Below are 20254 nucleotides of genomic sequence, written 5' to 3'. Positions count from 1 at the left end.
CCTTTACATTGATATTGTCACGGGGAGGCCATTAGTTATTATCTGATTGTGTGTGCTGTATGAACCATTCCGCGGCGTGTTTGTAGAAGCAAATGATTAATTACGTGTTATACAAAACTGTCGTTGCTCTTTCGATTTCGATCCTGTTGTGACAATCGACTCTATGTGAATAATTTTCTACTTCTAAGAGCTGGTGTGGCCATCTATGGCTATACCAAGTGAAATGACATTTGTTTTCATAAAAAAATAACTATAAAAATATGAATATATCGATTTCTCTTAATAGATGTGCAACAAATGTAGGAATTTTTCAAGATGGAAATTATAACTTTTAAACAGTGTTTTAATACACACGTTAGTGTTAGCTTGTGTAGGTGGCGTTTTCGAGAGAGGTTTATATAATCTATATTCGCGTCTTTAGCGAAACCCGCAAATTCTTAACGTTAGCGAAATATTAAGAATTTTTATATCCATATACATTAGTTTTCTATATAAACTCTATTGACAAAAATGCCAATAAATGAACTGTTCCATCTAGCAGTCAAAAGAAGTGTTAAAAGCCCCAGTTAACAACTGTATACTACAATACGCACATTGACTAACCTAAAAACATTGGTTATCTTCTCATAACGGACATTTTCATTGGCTTAAAAACATTGGTTATCATCTCATTACGTAAAACATGACCAGGTATGGTTCAAATATACTATATGAATTTGTGTTTTAATTATATTATATGCTTTGATATAACCAATAAATGTTATACATGTAATTTTATTGATATTGGATTTGATCAACATATCATTTGATTCTACCATTATTTTTTCATTTGCCATGGATATATTTTCTTTTATCATTATATCAATCGATTTCACCATTATTTAATTTGATGACCTATATATCTGATTTACATGTATCATTGTTTTGTTTGGTGTTATCAATATACTTGTCTTATTTGATTTGATTTTACTTATTTTATATTATTTAATTGCATAGATACTTGATATAATTGTACTTTTACATTGTATGAATGTCCATTTTCACTGTATGATTGTGTTGTTTCTTTGTATGTATGAATGAATGACATTAGCGTCTCTGCGACTCCGATTCGGAACCTTTCCATGTTTTTTTTTCTTTCTCGTTAAGAAAAGAATGGGGTACAAATAAAACTGTCCATTTCGTAAAGTGATCGATACAAGTACTCGTGTAGGTACACGAGAGAAAATTTACAAATCGTTTCAACGTCTTTGTGTTTTAGCGGCAGATACATGGCAGAAATTAACCCCGGTAAAAAGTTCCGTTTCGGAGTCGCAAAAAGGCATACATCACTCATATATAGAATTAAACAGTACATTCATACAATGGAAACGCACATCCATACAATGGAAATGTACATTTGTGAGTATTATATCGCTGTTGTCTAAGGGCCGGTGTTAGGCCAATAAATACTATCGTGATGTGATTGGTATCTGAGACCCAAATGAGAGGGGTAAGAAACCCCAGTGGGGAGAGCCATCAAATTACATCAAGTTCATCTATTGATATTTATCACACGTATGACAAATTAAATATTATTCCATGTTCTACATTTTATGCCAACGTAATAGAATGTACGGAAATAGACAGAAACAAAACTAGAGGAAACTGAACATAGGTTTGATTCGACTCTATTCCTCGTGACTTGTATAATCAAATATTCCTTCCGTGAAGAACACCATACTTAACCTCTGCATTTGGATACGGGAAGAAAGGCATCATGTTATAGCAATACTCACTTCTAAGGATGCAGCTCTTGCCGCAGGCTCCATCACAGAGACAATCTTTTCTAGGACTCGCGCAAGTACCGTTTTGACATTTCTTCTTACATACTCGGTTATTGTTTTTGTCAATTCGGCGCGGACAGTCTTCTGTTCCTGTAAAAAAGCAATGAAATTCCGTCAGCGACAATAAAACATCACCCAAAAATGACTGTATATCCCATCGATAATATCCGCATGGTCGTCTGGAATATCAAAATAACACACATGTTACATTCATTGGTAATTTCATAACTGAATTGAAAATCACCCGTCGTGTTCTTTAACTATTTATTTATAAAGTATGCAGTTTAAGGAAGCGTTTTACATCGTCAATGCCTGGCTTCGCTATAGTTACATCGTTCGATGGACCAGAACATTTGGGTTTTAAATTGAAATATCTGTTTAACACTGTGATTTTATGTATCTTTATTTTGAGTTTTGTAATAATTCTTTGAAATAACAAATGAGTTACACTGCTGATTTTGCCAACGGCTACCTCAAATTTACTCTCTACATTTTTTCTCGGGGACTTTTTTGTTTAATCATTTCTCCTTGGATCTGTCGCTTCACTGTATCAATAATTTTGATTAGTCCTAGTAAAACGAATCAAATTATAACACCTTTTACAACATTAACTATTCCTAGAAGAACAAACAAACAGTGTACATTGATACATGAGTGCTTAAAACCTGATGCATTTTTATAATTGAATTTTCGATATGAAGAAAACGTTAAGTTTTTGTGTTTTTATAAATTAAGACGTTCACTATGAAAACACTTCTTTTAAAAATACATATTAAGTCTAAAAAAAGATAAACACAGACAACATTCAGGTTCACTGTGGTATACAATAATGGTACTTGTTGAAGTATTCAATATGGTTTAACATAACATAAGGACAAGACGCTGTAATGAATTCAATCACTAACGACTTAATGGCCCTACGTCACGTCAACGTCATCAATAGATTGTCGATAACCAACAGAGAGCGAGGAAGGTTTGTGGCGGTGTGATACATAGCTTCTCATTACTCTGACAAGTGATACATGCATGAGAAATGTATAAAACTAACATGAAGACAAATGGTTTTCTTTAAGTTTCCATCAACGTCACTTTAACATTCAATTCTGATCACGTTATAGGTCCTTGCAGTCTTTGAATAAATCAGCCGGCCTAAATGAATTGCGTTGTCCTTTCCTCGTCATCTGCCACTGATTCCAGCCAATCATATATGATGAGTTTGGTATTACGTTTGTCAGGCTGGAACGCATATCGGACTAAGTGGTCAATTTAAGCGGCCATGGTTTGGCAAGTGCGTGTTTTACGGCGACATAGCCGGCCTATTTCGAAGTGAAAGAATCAAAGCTTTGTCACAAATGACTAGTCTAGTCAGATTTGACGAGAATTAATAAGCACAGGATGTCGCCGCATGTAAATTTAACAAAACCAGCAGGTCTGAAGACTCTAGAGAGTCTGGCACTGCATGAACGGGGGCGTCGTACGTCCTTACATGACTGTATTAAGGCAGGCTTTATTTCCAGTTTCATGCAATCTTACTAATGTCAAATGTTGGTGTACAAGACGACACAACACGTATATACCACAGTCTCCCAAAACACCCACCTCACACACACAACACGTATATACCACAGTCTCCCAAAACACACACCTCACACACACAACATGTATATACCACAGTCTCCCAATACACGCACCTCACACACACAAAACGTATATACCAGTCTCCCAAAACACGCACCTCACACACACAACACGTATATACCACAGTCTCCCAAAACACGTAACTCACACACACAACACTTATATACCACAGTCTCCCAAAACACGCACCTCACACACAACATGCATATACCACAGTCTCCCAAAACACGCACCTCACACATGCAAGACACCCCTTATACGACAATTAATATTTAAATACAAGAGGCCCTAATAGCCTGTACTGCTAAACTGGTTTTTACTAATTATCTCAGAAACTATTACAAATAAGAAAAAGCAAAAATTACCCCACCATTTGTTTAATTTTGAATCCCTACCACATAATGATGGATGCTATAAACATAATGACTATGAGTGTCATTCAATACTAAGCCTAAAGAAGAAGTTGTTTATATGGCAGTCGCCATATTGACCCCTTTTAGTCCCGCCCCTCAGGCCCCCTGGAGGGTAAACCCCATCATTTGTACAAATATGAAAACCGGCCCCATAATGATGTTCCAATTGTATTATGAATGTTATCCCATGCTTATATTCAGAGAAGAATTCGTTTATATGAAAATAACCAAATTGACACTTTTCGCCCGACTCCTCAGGCCCCGGGGAGTCAGTCCCACTATTTGTACAATTCTGTTTCCCCACCGTATAAAGATGCAACCATTGCATGATGATTGCAATGCCAAGCTTAGTATCAGAGAAGAAGTCGTTTATATAAAAATAGCTAAATTGACCCCTTTTTGCCCAACCTATCAGGTCCCCGAAGGACAGTTCAATCATTTGTATAATATTGAATTCCCACCCTATAAGGGTGCTACCACTGCATTATGAGTGCTATCCCATGGTAAGTTTCTGAGAAGAAGTCGTTTATATGAAAATAATCAAATTGACCCCTTTTGGCCCCGCCCCTGAGCCCCCCAGGGGGTCAGCTTGACAATTTGTACAATTTTCAGTACCTCATAGGGATGCAACCAGTCAAATTTTGTTTAATTCGTACCAGCGGTAATGGAGAAGAAGTCGATTATTGACGGACAGACGACGGAAGCCCGGGTATCAAGTAAGATCACCTTGGTCCTTTGGACTAAGTGACCTAATAATCACAGGCAATAATTCTGAAGTGAAGTTTACGTGAACCAGGTCAAAAAAGTTGATTTCACGTGAATTTCACGTAAAAAAAATCACGTGAAAAAATACATTCTGTGTAGAACAAACCAATATAGACAAATATTTGTGTAGGGTGTGTTGGTCTTGATCCCGCCTTAAATAACTAGTCTGTGTCTTATAACAAGAATGTCGGGTCTAGGAGCACATTTCGTTGTTCATTTTACTACCAGTTGTCATGACAACTCAAATAAAACCGGAGAAGACTATAGAGATTATCCATGACGTATTCAGTTGCACAACTTGATTGTAATTTTCTGAGAACCTCTAACGCAAAGCATGCATACAAAACCATTGTCATATTTTAAGGATCACATTTTTGACATGCTAAGCTTCTCAGGAACGATGGGACATATGTTATGGGATATCGTTCGTCGCTATGAACGGAGCCACTCCTGAATCAAATACATGCAATGTTTAAATCAGAACAGAACAAGAAAGTTCGCGAGTAATATTGTCTCCAGTACAGTTAATGGCTACTATAGGAAACAGCAGTTCATACAACCGGCGCTAATAGTAACACAAAATGTCAACTCGGAAACGTGGTTATGAAATATTGATGACGTCAGTTAGAGGTTGTGATGTATGTCAAGGCGACAGTGATGCAGGGTGTGTCTACCTGGTTGTAAAGATTCTCCATTTACATCGATTTTGTCTGCTCGTAAAACTGCATTACCACGTTAAACACAAAAGTACCGAGACAGGTTTTACCAGTGACTGAGAGGGTATTCATAATGAAAGCGACTTTACACAATAGATTTATTCTCATCCGCTATGAATGTTTGATGATTTAACTTCAGGATAGGAAACGGATGAACTACTATTAATAAATAGACAGAGGGGCGAAAACCCGTTTTAAAAAACCTGACTTAAAGGACACCAAAGAGACACACACAGCAAATATGTCCTATATAGACATACATCTTCTATGAAAAGGTCAATAATATAGAATAATGCATCAAAAGGAGTTGATTAATCTGTCATTTACAGACGCTGTATAATATATATAGCAGGTGAGATAGTACTTTGCCTCAAGTCCTTCCGGGATTGTAATACAATTTTAATGATAAACGAAAATTAGAGGCCTGTTCAAAGTTTTGTCAATGAACATTCTAAAATACGCGTATTCTTTGTATGTACGGCTTCCTGTGTTTCCTTAAGGTAATGGAAAATAAAAACATCAAGAAAGTCAACAGTTTGCGAAACAGAAAAGAGACAACGAACGATGAAAACAAAGAGCGTGAACAAACGATGAAAAGAAAGAGCGTGATAATATATTTCCTCTCTCGGTGTGAACTTTGCAAATCTACATTAAAATTTTCTTGTTTGTTTTGATCAACACCTAATGCTGAAAAAAGAACTTTTAAGAAGTAATAGCTGATGTCAATGATAGTATTTTAAAGAAAACGCGAAGCGATATATGAAGTAAAAGTTTGATAGTTTAACGTCCCATTAACAGCCAAGGTCAATTAAGGACGACTTCCTCTGCATGTGATGTGTTTTGTGTTATTGTCTGCATGTACTGGGAGGCTGCATTATGTCTCTTTGCATTGGTGGAAACTTTTTCCCGTTATATAATGCTATAGCAGTGACGGCACCAAACAAGCACACCTCATCCCGTAACATTATACTGACAGGGACGATCCAGTCGTTTTATGATGGGCGCTAAGCAGGAGCAGAAACAACCAATTTTACAGACTATGATGTGTCTCGTACAGAGGACAGAAAACAGAGCCTTCGTCACGGGGACGAACGCTCAACGCAAGGCCAAACGTAAGGCAATGGCTTAGGGAGGCGTCTGGGGAAAAAAGAAAAAAATCCTAAAAGTCGCCTTTTACTTATCATGTAAGATAGGCAGGAGGCACGATTAACGCTATACTTGCAGTATCATAATAAAGTAAATGAACGCTCATATCTGATTATTATTATTATCCTCAGATCCAACAATATATATCGTATTGTTATTTTTTCGATTTTCTTATTTTGTGTGAAAATATTTTGATATAGAGGATAGTTCAACTTCGTCATAGTTGTCCAGCACAGTCTAAATGATTGCTCAAATGCTTCTTCATAGAGACTTTCCACTGATGCTTTCCGAAACGATCTGAATATCAGTGGTAGTTCTCGGGTATGACCAGTATCATAAATTTGCAGGTAGGAGCTATATGCAAAATCAGTAGAGCCATAATCAAGTTTTAATCCAATGAAACACACGACAAATACACAAAAACACTGCTTTGTCTGGACACGAGTCAGTAAGGGTTCAACATAAACAATAGTAAGGTGCCACGTGAGGACAGTTAATATACAAGTGTTGCCGGAAATTGCGTCAAATAGTCGGTGTTTTGTTATTATGGCTTTACAAATATTAATAAACCTTTTTGACGAAAACAAACTAAAGCATATATATTTGCAAAATAAGCAAACTGTATAAAAATATAGACACATGTATTTGTGTTGTTGACATATCGCAGAGAAATTCTTGATGTCAGCACAATGTCCATTGCTGCATTGTTTTCCGTGTCTCTGTTCCCCAGTGTAGAAGGTCAAAGGTCAATGTTCCAGACAGAGCAATGTCTTCAGTGTCATTTGTCAAAGACAACAAACAACTGTTGAGAATGAGTCGCCATTGAATTAATTATAACATTGGAGAAAATGGGTTTATAATATAAAGAATATTTCATTTTCAATAGTTGTGAGTTACGTTTCTTGTAAATTGTCGACATATCGCAGAGAAATTCGTGACGTCAGCACAGTGTCCATTGCTGCATCGTTCTCCGTGTCTCTGTTCCCCAGTGTAGAAGGTCAAAGGTCAATGGTCCAGACAGAGCAATGTCTTCAGTGTCATTTGTCAAAGACAACAAACAACTGTTGAGAATGAGTCGCCATTGTTCATAGGAATGCCTGAATAAGTGAATAAGAGAGTCTGTGTTATAGAATCAGTTTTTTACACCACTTGATAATACAAAAGTAATAATTACATTCCTATGGCGCACACACGACTGACTATAGAACACGCTTGAATATTACAGACATAGCACTGATACCGCTTCCGTTTGATACAATACAATAACATTGTGGATACATACATGTACATCTCAAAATCATATAATTACGAATATATACAATTTTACAGACAATATTGAAATTAAATATCTATTAAGGATACACTTGTAAGTTATGCTATGATAACACTCCGATAATGAGCAGGTATAAAAAGGCATGTGAAGTATATATATATATATATATATGTATATCTATATTTTTGTTTATAGTTAAAACGTGAATACCGTATAGCCAGATAATTATAAGTTAAAATGTAAAATGGCTTCATATCAGTTCACTATATACAGTTCCTTGATTTAAATCAGTTGATATTTATTTGAATTTAATTTGAATTTTGATCCCTCAATATCACTCCCACACAAGCCATTCCTAGTGACCGGGCAGTACTATAAAGTCCATAGTGTTACCACTGGAGCCATGCTGAGGGAGTATATTGAAGCATATGCATATGAATTAATTATAACATTGGAGAAAATGGGTTTATAATATAAAGAACATTTTACTTTCAATAGTTGTGAGTTACGTTTCTTGTAAATTGTCGACTAGAAGTCGGTTTCGACATTTAGAACAGATCTCAATATATCTAGTGATGTATGGCACTCAAATATATTAAGCTCTGCATTATAGCTTATACGAATGTACTCAGTTTGTAAAAAAGGGAATTAGTGAAGAAAAAACAACATGATTGAAAGTGAATAATGTCATTTGAGTCGCTTCTCTCCCTTAATACTAAAAGCTAAGCAGGAGAAGAAACCACTTTTATAGACTATGGTGTGTCTCGGCCAGGAGACATAACCCCTTCCTCATATGGGTGAGTGTTCAACGTAATTCAAAAACTGAGGCGGTGTCAAGAGAGACTTTAGGGTAGGAAGAAGAAAGCCATTTTAAAAAGAAAACTTTATTCGCGATTACTTTCATGCAATTCTCACGCCCTACCTACAGAGCCAAAAATAAGAAGAACACCGTTTAAACAAGATGGGGCTCTTATTGAGAACATCTATCTGTGTAGTAAATATTATAAGACTCTTTCATATGTGGATATGAATAATAGGGATATTCTACCCGAGGTCACCCGAGGCTTGACGGAGTTTTGCAACATTTTGTGATCCCGAGGGTAAAATATCCCTATCCTACATATCCACTTATGAAAGAGTATTTTTCTTTTTTTTTTTTTTTTCATTTTTCGACTTTAAATTGCAATTTTACAACTATAATATCCCGCCATTTTGAAATAAATTCGAAGAAATCCACGTCTGAAAGTCAATTTTTCATACATAAAAAATGACGCGATATTTCCAACAAAAATTCCGTTGTTTGCATCTTTTATAGTAAAACCAGTCAAGTTTGTGAAAATAAATGTTAAATTTTTACCAAGGAAATGGAAATTTTGTTGACGCCGTGACGTCACGAGGCTTTATTGCATGGGTAGCCATGCAATACAGCCTTAGGCGGCATGAGTGTATTGCCCTAGACCATCAAGTATTACACCCGTAGGTATGAAAGAAAAATGAATCAAGCATATATCATTCTATTAAAGTCCCATTATGTTTTCCTAATATATTTAATCTTAAAAAATATCAAATTTTGCCAAATGATAGAGTTGATAACCAACCATTATTTTTTATTCTTTAGTTTTAGACACATCGTTTATTTCATTATTTTTTCTCTAAGTTTTAGACAACTTGTGGGCAGACCATATGATTTAACTCCATAAACATACAAAAACAGTTTCATACCTTCAATATTGATACTTCCTCTGTGTAGATTTCATTTTGAAACCAAAAGGTTCGTCGTCTTCGCCACAATCAATACATGGATAATTGACAGTTTATGACAGGCCTGTTTGATGCTGCTGACAATATCAATATCTTATTATATCCTAGAACACGCTGCTCTTGTGATTTGTTTATATTTCTAGCTTCATATTATCAGTTTTAAAGACAATATAGGAGAAACTTCAACTAATGTCTTCGTCCCTTGTTGATTTATTGCTATATTTGAAGATTATACATGATGAATTATGACATTTAATCGAATTAAGAATTCCTACTCGGTCTTAATCAGACTCTAAGTATATATTTACTAAACCTGTATGTCAGGTTATGTACTACTCTGTGAAAGTTTTCCTTTATAACTTACACAAACACCAATTATTCTCGACGATACATTATTAAGAATAAAGAAGATATCCAGATGGATTGCGTTCTGGTAAAATTTCAATGGCAATTAAAAATAGTTATGAAAGTTGTGAAATATTAGTCATGTTAATCGTTTATATCAAACATTCCCTTCGGTCAAATTATACTGAAAACGGGCAAACCAGTCGTTCCTTTATGCTGAACAACAAGAAGCAGAGAACAGAACCTAAGACGTTCATCACAGGGAAGTCCTAGAAAATGTTTACCAATTATCATAAAAAGCGACTAAACTTACGACTCTCACTTTTAGCCTTTAGCTGAGTGTGTGCCCCTGTGAGGAAGGCTCTTGGTTCTATCCTCAGGACGACATACCAAAGTCTACAAACTGATAGTTTCTGCTTCCTTCAGTGAAATGGTATTATAGTAAGGACAATAGTTATACATGGACACAACACAACTAAAATGCAGGTATTCACTCACTGCCATACATGGTAGGCCGATATCAAATGATCCTGGCTGTTAGGGTCACTGACCTAATGAATCAAACCAAACCAAAGGAAGGAAGTCAACTATGAAGAAAAGAATATAAAGGAAACCATCTCAAATCTAGTCGCCTGTTACGATATATGGGACCAGTAGCTACAATTCTAACGCCCTAGCTGTAAGGGTATCTATTAAAAAGTGAGGTAGCGTCAAGACAAGAATTCAACGGCAGTGGATGTGTCGCCTGCACAGCATCACAAAAAATGTTATTTAGAGTTGAAAATATTGTTAATATTAGATGAAGTTATAGTCCCGTAACTCTTGCGAATATTGATGGATTTTGACCAGTATCGAACCCATCCATCTAAGATCTTATTGTTATAAAACAATTTATAAAATTTGGTTGAAATTGGACAATAAATAATAAAGTTATCGAGCGGAAATCATGTTTTGAAATTTTTTTTAAAGTTCCGTTGCTCTTGCAATTATTGAGGGATTTTGACCAGTATCGAACCCATCTAAGCTCTCATTGATATAAAACAATTTATAAGATTTGGTTGAAATTGGATGTTGATTATTTAAGTAACCGAGCGGAAACCATTGATTTGTCTGTTTTGACGATTTTAGAGTTCCGTAACTCTTGCAAATATTGATTCGACCATAATCGAACTCATCCGAGATCTAATTGATATAAAACAATTTATAAAATTTGGTTGAAATCGGACAATAAATACTAAAGATATCGAAACCGATAAAGAAATCGATAAAGAAACTGTTTCCCGGACGCCGACATAGTGATACCTAAAGGGCGACACAAAAAAATAACTTAATCTCAAGAAAGAAAAGCATACGATCCGAAATTTTGTCGCCTTTTGTAATATTCTTCCACCGTATGAACAATGGAATAAACCACAGACGAAGACAATAATAATGCAGGTTCTAGGGGGGGGCTCTTTCGCGACTTACAAACGAACGTTAACCGATCATTAATTATATATAAATAGAGGTTACACAACGAGTGATTGTTGGATATGGAATTCATTCCACACGAATGAGTTACTTTTTAAAAGTTACAAAAGACACGAGCTTTAGCGAGTGTCTTTTGTAACTTTAAAAAAAACTTAATAGTTACGAGTGTTGAATAAATTTCATATCCAACAACCTCGAGTCGTGTGACCTGTTTCTACCACAATTATATCCGATTTTAGCCGATAGAAATACGACGAGGATAAGTACGCAATCCAACAGCAGTTTTGGCGTCAAGCGGTGATCACAGCATAGCATGACGTCACTCGATTATTGATGACGTTGACAAATGATGACACGACACTGAGAAAGACGTAGTTCGGTCAAAGTTCGTCGTGTCAGCCAATCAGATTGCGTACAGAGTTTATACCACGTGTGGTATAAACAAATTGTTTTAGAGCTGATTTAGTCTAAGACATTATAGTGTCAATGTCAATATGATCAGAATTTGTTCCGTAGACAATCATGATGTATGATCACAGAAAGGAGAATTGTGAATTATATGTACTTAACATCTAAAGACACAGAGACAGAATTAAATATGCTTGACATTGTTTCATTTGTTTCGCGTTTATAGACGGAATGGTGTGTCTCATCCGGGTGACAGAACCCAGAGCATTCCTCACAGGGGCGAACGCTCAACCAAAGAGGCTAAAAGTGAGGTGGTGTCAAGGGAGACGTGAGGAAGCAAAAAGAGAAAAAAAAGAGGTGATAAATTAAGTCGCCTCTTAAGATCATGCCATGCATCGGTGTTGCTACGACCGACGACTGGTCCGCCCGTTGTCAGTATAATGTGACCGTGTGGGGGTATTTTGATTGGTGTCTTGAGCGGTATTGTTCGACGATATAGTACCATAAAAAGAGTTCGTTCCACTGTACAAGAAGACCTAACAAAATTATACCGCAGCCTCCCAAAACACGCACCACTCACTTCATACACGCAACACATTACATACATGGGAAGCCGTCCTTACATGACACTGGCTGTTAATTAACAGGACGCTGATGTATAAAACAAACAAAACCCAACGTATGTTCAGCCAAAATTATCAATAACGAACTATAGATTACCACAAAGTTTATTTTGACCAAGGCAATCTTTAGCTAGAATGATAGTCCGATACAGGATTTTCATTAGGTTACTGATTTAACATAGGAACTATTTATCAAAACCATCTGTCAACTATTGTTACCTTGGCTGATTTGTTTGATCTATTTCTAGTTACCCTTCACTACAACCAAGCTTTATTTTAGTTCCTGACGTTTAGTATCCTAACATCATTTTGAAGGTGTACTGTGTGTGTTTTGTGAAATCCTGTCACTGTGTGTAGTTCCTTGTCGCACTGAACTTTGATACGAGCGTGTGACTGAAATATCGACAACAAACTGTTCACAGAGAGCTGTGGTCAATTACGTATTTAATATTGAGACAGCGGGTGCACTAAGGTTGTGAACAGAAAAAATCATTCTTCTTCACTGTCTACTATCAATAATCCAAGGCATATGCACTCAACGAATGAATGCTGAAACATCACAAAGCCATGAAACGAAATCCTCTATACAACCCTTCCACATGTTCACGAGTTATACTCCTCGGTAATATAATGAAGACATTCCCTAGATTTAAGCTTATATACATCGTCTTCCCTACGTATATGGCATTAGAATTGTACCTGCTACCTCATTCCATGATCGTAAATGGCAACTAAATTTGGGATCTTATCTTTTCTCTTCTCTTCTCTTCCTTTTCTCCACCCGCCTGATAATTTTGACCTGGAGTTGAGCGTTCCCCCCAGTAGGTAAGGCTTCAATGTTCCGTTACCTGGCAGAGACACGCCATAATATAAAAGTGTTAATGTATGATCCTCCTTAGCGTTAAGCATAAAGGGGATGAGATTACCAGATGGGGTGTGTTGTTTGGTGTCTTTGACGCCGTGCATGCTTCAGTGAGATAGCACTTTAAAAAGAGGCGAGAGTTCCACTTTTACAATGAGACACAACACGAATGTACTGCAGACTTCAAAAACACACGCGCAGCACAATGCTAACAGGTAGTCCGTCCATAATTGAGAAACATTCACTGGAAACATTTCACTCAACACAAGTAATACGTGTAATTTAAGAGCACATGCACTAACCGTTCAACATTACATGTTACAAACCGTACCACTCTCCTCGGTTATATAATGTGTTTCTAAAGTACACGCCGATATATTACCATTTAAAATCTGTACACGTGTATCATTTACATATCTAACGAATATGATCGAATGTGGTTTTCCTCTGATAATGACGTTGTCACATCGTCCGATACCGTCTATTTAGACTATAGTAATTGTAACGTCCCCATAATAAATGGTTGTTTTCAAGTTATTTTTATAAAGATTTCTAAATTCCTACAGAATTTGTTGCCAATTATGCTTCAAATCCCTATTGAGTGTCATTGAATACAATGATTCCAACATGACCTGCGTTTATTATAAAACATTATTTATGTAGAATATTACTCATTCAATGACCAGTCATCATGAACGGCAACGTATCGAAATTTATAATTTGGTACTGAATCAAACGGCATAGAAACCGTACCAATATCATTATCTAAACAAATAAATACAATGGAAGTAGCAAGGTATAACTGAGACATCGATTACATTGCGAGAAACATCTCACGCATGTGTACATCAACAAACACGTGTTTCGTAAATGGTGTTACGCACATGTTAGTCACGTGCATTGCACAGGTGTAAACATCACATGTGGAGAGGTTAGGGACTTACCGTGTGTAAATATTAGCATGAATGACAAGAGGCAGAGTCCACGTAGTAATTCCATGCTTCCTGTCTGTGACGATAACACACAGCCGCTGAAGCACGCTACACCAGTACACACGATACAAGGAATCGGTGACGAGCTATTAGACCTCCACTGACACAGGCCCGACCTAGGCACTAATTAGATTTGCACATTTCTCTGTAGATACAATCTATATTGACTAAAAGCACGTTCTTTAAATCCCATGCACTCGGTTTTGACTGGACACTTCTAAAGAGCCTCCGTGGTGGACAGTTTCAGAGAGGAGTGGAGTTTGGTATGGAAACTCATTTCCAAAGGATAGTCATCAGTGTCACTAGAATTCATCATCTCGTCCAAACTTGTCCGCAAACAACAAACACAGAAGTATGTGGGGTTTAATTAAGTTGTCTGAGAAAGTCGCTCCCTCCTTGGAGAGATTGGCCTGAATGAGCTTCACTGTCGCTCTTATGCGGTCTCTGGTCAACGTTAGTGTATTTACATCACTTAAATCATATACGCTGTACATGTGATGTCCATTTCAAGGCCGTGTACTGCACATATTCATGTTATGCATGGTGTGGAACTCGGTGAACATTAAAAAGCCTTAAAAGTGCATCGCCAGCTTACTCATTTATCTGGCATTGATTCGGGCATTGATTTGAAACTGATTTTGAGTTGCAGCGTTTCATGCCGTTTGGGAATAAGTGATGAATGTGAGGGCAATCGTCGTCCGCATCCCTGTCACGCCTAGACCCCGGGGACGGACCATACAGTGTTACTGACAAACGTTAGATCGTCTGATAGGCTTTATGGGCAAACCATTTCAAATAAACAAACCAATTGGCGATTATGTGATTTTACTAGAGATATATTCTTGTAGATATTGTTGATGTTGGATCAATTTATCTGTGTGTTGGAGGGAGATTCATTGGGGAAAATTAGGAACTAGACATTAAGGCGAGAAAACCACTAGACACAGGAAATGTAAACAAACACAGCAAGTTTAACAATCGACTATAAACGTGTCATGTAATTATGTTGGTGTAAAACGCTACTGATACAAACCATTACACCCATGAATAGGGCAATATCTCTAGGATTGCGCCACGGCACCGCCAACACAGAGGTGGCTGAGGGGCGCCGAGGCTTGCTTTAAATCTAAGAACACATAATTGTTTGTATAATAAAAATCATTTGGAGATATCTAAATGTGTGATTCCGTAATGGAATCGTTTGAAAAGCACTCGGGGGAGAACACTGCTAATGCACATCTTCGGATCTGGAGCTCTGTCTGACTGTAGAACGGGGTAACATTGCCAGCTTTGTTCAAATTCAAAGTGGGCGATGTAACGATGTCTTTCAACCTATATTGCAAAAACCATACAAGACTATGACAATCTGTAACGATGAAGTCGATACATTGCTGATCACCAATGGCAGTCAGTTTGGTAGCTCTTTTTTAAATTGTCGGAATATCAAAACCCCATTAAAGAAGAACAAAATATCACATAAATGAGCCGGATTTTGTCCAAAAAATAACAATGATTCAGCATCTAGATAGTATTTTAGCAGAGCTTTATGGTGTATAAAATATAAAAATAGCCTCACCATGACGTCTCTCAGATCAAATTTAATTGCCATGTTAGCTTAGAATTCACCAGAGAGAATTTTCAAATGTTAATAAGACGTACACGTAGCTATATATTGAATTGCCTGATCCTACATTTTGCCCTGTATTTATGGTTTTCTGAGTATAATTAGATCGGCAGAATATCGCTGATCCCCCTACTCACCAACCAGTCAAATAGAATTCCTTCAAGAGGAATAAAAACGTAGAAATTTTACTAAAAACGTAGAAACATTGATTTACCGTAACCGTTGATGTCCCTATGTCGGAGTAGCTACCATCTTGTTGACAGAGGATGCCCTCCCTTGCGGGATGCTTTACCATAATTAGTACAATATCGGATAGTTTTCGTTCAGAAAAAAAACTTGATTGCATTATAATATATCATTCATTGTCATTTTCTATGGTCTTCAAGCACAAGTTAAGCGTCACCTACACACGTTATTTTGAGTTTGTTAAAATGTTAGCTCATACTTTAAAGATAGGAACGGTGTATTTATTTTAGATTTCCTCTGCGAAAAGGCTCACGGATTGTGTTAAATTAATCATGGAACGAGTACAAAATGTACAGATCCATTTGATCAATTTATCAATTTAATTCTTATACATATTTGTATTTTTGTTTTAAATTTGAAATAAATTTTGCTGGCAGTGCGTTTACTTGTGGAAATAAAGGACTCATATTTCTCTATAACCAAATCAATAGTCAGACGCCTTAAAAGAACGGAGCCTTTCAATATAAGCCACTTGTAAGGAATGCATTTATATCCATTTTAGAATATTGGTAAAACAACAGATGTACTCTTCCCCAGTGGTTCATGCATTAGACAAAACAAATAAAGGAAAAAGCGATTCGTACTGGCAGTTTCGTTTTAGAATGACATTTTTCTGTTCAGCATCATAAATATGCCATGTCTGCCTGTACGATGGGCTGTCAACAGCAGGCCTGGTTAACAAGAATATCATTATATAATTCTATATTTCACAATGCCAGTATGCTTACGGCTTCCGGGAGCAAACAGATCTAGAGTTGGTCCTGCATTGTATTATTATAAAAACAAATGTAAAAGTGAAACTCAACCTTTTAAATATATTTATCATTAATTATCATTAACTCTTTGATAAGTAGAGAATGAACCCCCCCCCCAACACACACACACACACACATTGGTCAGAACTTATGTCATACACATTATTTTGTTTATAATACAATTCATTTCGCCTTTCGCCTATTATGACTTGACATCGCCTAACTTTTCTGTCTGAAGTTGAGCATGTCAGTATATTGGTACCGGGTGGAGTGTGCTTGCTAGGTATTCACTGCATGCTCAGTGAAATAGCATTATAAAAAAGGAAAAAGATTTCCGAAAAGAGATACCACACGAAAATACTGCAGTCAATCACAACACAAAAATTGGTTAAAAGCCGCGAAAACACTATACGAATATAAAACTAATAAATGAAGTTGGTAGTTCTGCTGATATTTCCCTCCTCATTTGTGTCTTTAATTAAATGTTCTATTGATTTTGTTTAGTTTTCCAAGTCCAGTGTTTGTGTATAGGTGTCAGATACCAATGTTTGGTAGTGTGATTAGGTCTGGAAGTTTGAATAGCGACAGGTGATGTGGCCATGGAATCTATGAAAATAAAACAATTAACAAAGAATGCAGATATTCTGAATATATTGTTTTTAACAAAATAGATAAATGATATGGCTTCAATACGACACTCGGAGTCGGTGAAATGCTGAATTCATTAACGGTAGTTTCCAATGTCACTCAAATTAAATTTCTACAGAACTCATCGATCGTGAAACATTTGAGTTATCAACATAGCCATACAACCAGTGTTTACTGAACTATATAAAAACTTCAATTGACTCTGATTCTGAATTTCTGCTTCTGCTTAGCGCACAGTATCATAACATTCCAAGACAGGTATTACCAAAATTCACAAAAGTTCTATTTACAAGTTTATGTACATTATACATGTATCCATATGTCACAATTCACATAACACATAGGTGTATCCTATAGCTAATATCCAGCTAGTTCTAAACAGTACAGGAGACAGCCACTAACTCCTCTCGGTAAAACTATCCGAACTATTTTATTTGCTTCTTATATACCCGTTGTATTACTCATATACCCAGAACTGTATCGAAAATAGACCAAAGTTTTTGGATCTAAGTAAGGAGGGGAACATTTTAGATTCAGAATGCCCGTATCTGAGAGAGTGAACCAAAATCCCATAAATCTCTACTTGACCAGGGGGAAGGTGACGTTTGAATACAGAGAGCTCGGGGTGTACTTACATACAGTTTAGTTTTCAGACCTAATGATAAAAGAATATAGTTCTATAGATTACACATTAATTACTACACACATTGAGTATCCACTAAGAACTCTTTACTAGGAATATAGTTCTACAAATATACGCTATTCTGTACTACCCACTCATAGCTTTTAACTAAGAATTATACAGTATTAAGGGAGTGGGACGACTGGTTTGGCTATTGTCAGTACAATTTGACTGGTTATGATGTAATATTCGGTGGGTTTGACAGTATACGTCATAGAGATAACACTAGAAAAGGACAGCAAGCCTTCCTTTAATAAATAGAAACACAACACAAAAGTAGCCTTCCACAAATAAATAGAAACACAACACGAAAGTAACCTTCCACTATTAAATAGAAACACAACACGAATATATAGTAGCCTTCCAATCCAAAAACATACAGACATGCACACACGGATGTATCTAATTTCGATGCTATTGTCAGCCATACAATAAATTGTACGCCTCGCCATCAAAGATTGTATGTGTAGACTAGCGTCATAATACCAGCTAGAGTCATCTGAGGACGGTGTCCTGTGTATGGGATGTGTACTAAATACTGTCATAATACCAGCTAGGGTCATCTGAGGACGGTGTCCTGTGTATGGGATGTGTACTAAATACTGTCATAATACCAGCTAGGGTCATCTGAGGACGGTGTCCTGTGTATGGGATGTGTACTAAATACTGTCATAATACCAGCTAGGGTCATCTGAGGACGGTGTCCTGTGTATGGGATGTGTACTAAATACTGTCATAATACAAGCTAGGGTCATCTGAGGACGGTGTCCTGTGTATGGGATGTGTACTAAATACTATCATAATACAAGCTAGGGTCATCTGAGGACGGTGTCCTGTGTATGGGATGTGTACTAAATACTGTCATAATACCAGCTAGGGTCATCTGAGGACGGTGTCCTGTGTATGGGATGTGTACTAAATACTATCATAATACAAGCTAGGGTCATCTGAGGACGGTGTCCTGTGTATGGGATGTGTACTAAATACTGTCATAATACAAGCTAGGGTCATCTGAGGACGGTGTCCTGTGTATGGGATGTGTACTAAATACTATCATAATACAAGCTAGGTCATCTGAGGACGGTGTCTGTGAGAGGTGTCTGTGATGTGTGTACTAAATACTATCATAATACCAGCTAGGGTCATCTGAGGACGGTGTCCTGTGTATGGGATGTGTACTAAATACTGTCATAATACAAGCTAGGGTCATCTGAGGACGGTGTCCTGTGTATGGGATGTGTACTAAATACTGTCATATACCCATAATACCAGCTAGGGTCATCTGAGGAGGTGTCTGTGTCCTGTAGTATGGGATGTGTACTAAATACTATCATAATACCAGCTAGGGTCATCTGAGGACGGTGTCCTGTGTATGGGATGTGTACTAAATACTGTCATAATACAAGCTAGGGTCATCTGAGGACGGTGTCCTGTGTATGGGATGTGTACTAAATACTATCATAATACAAGCTAGGGTCATCTGAGGACGGTGTCCTGTGTATGGGATGTGTACTAAATACTGTCATAATACCAGCTAGGGTCATCTGAGGACGGTGTCCTGTGTATGGGATGTGTACTAAATACTGTCATAATACAAGCTAGGGTCATCTGAGGACGGTGTCCTGTGTATGGGATGTGTACTTAATACTGTCATAATACAAGCTAGGGTCATCTGAGGACGGTGTCCTGTGTATGGGATGTGTACTAAATACTGTCATAATACCAGCTAGGGTCATCTGAGGACGGTGTCCTGTGTATGGGATGTGTACTAAATACTGTCATAATACAAGCTAGGGTCATCTGAGGACGGTGTCCTGTGTATGGGATGTGTACTAAATACTGTCATAATACAAGCTAGGGTCATCTGAGGACGGTGTCCTGTGTATGGGATGTGTACTAAATACTGTCATAATACCAGCTAGGGTCATCTGAGGACGGTGTCCTGTGTATGGGATGTGTACTAAATACTGTCATAATACAAGCTAGGGTCATCTGAGGACGGTGTCCTGTGTATGGGATGTGTACTAAATACTGTCATAATACCAGCTAGGGTCATCTGAGGAC

General features: G+C 37.1%; 1 protein-coding gene across 1 annotated transcript in view; it reads right to left on the bottom strand.

Moving 5' to 3' along the window:
* The window catches only part of LOC138320705 (protein lev-9-like), a 33821-nt gene extending 18866 nt beyond the window's left edge, over window positions 1–14955 (bottom strand). Inside the window, exons 1-2 of the mRNA XM_069263873.1 lie at window positions 14188–14955; window positions 1776–1913 (exon numbers count right to left, since the gene is read on the bottom strand). Coding sequence (XP_069119974.1) covers window positions 1776–1913; window positions 14188–14242 — 193 coding nt within the window. The 5' untranslated portion in view covers window positions 14243–14955. The remainder of the gene's footprint in view (window positions 1–1775; window positions 1914–14187) is intronic.
* Between the last annotated feature and the right edge of the window lie 5299 nt (window positions 14956–20254).

Source organism: Argopecten irradians, chromosome 4 (assembly GCF_041381155.1).
Source record: "Argopecten irradians isolate NY chromosome 4, Ai_NY, whole genome shotgun sequence".
NCBI classification, from domain to species: Eukaryota; Metazoa; Mollusca; class Bivalvia; order Pectinida; family Pectinidae; genus Argopecten; species Argopecten irradians.
This window is presented reverse-complemented; position numbering and strand designations above follow the sequence as displayed.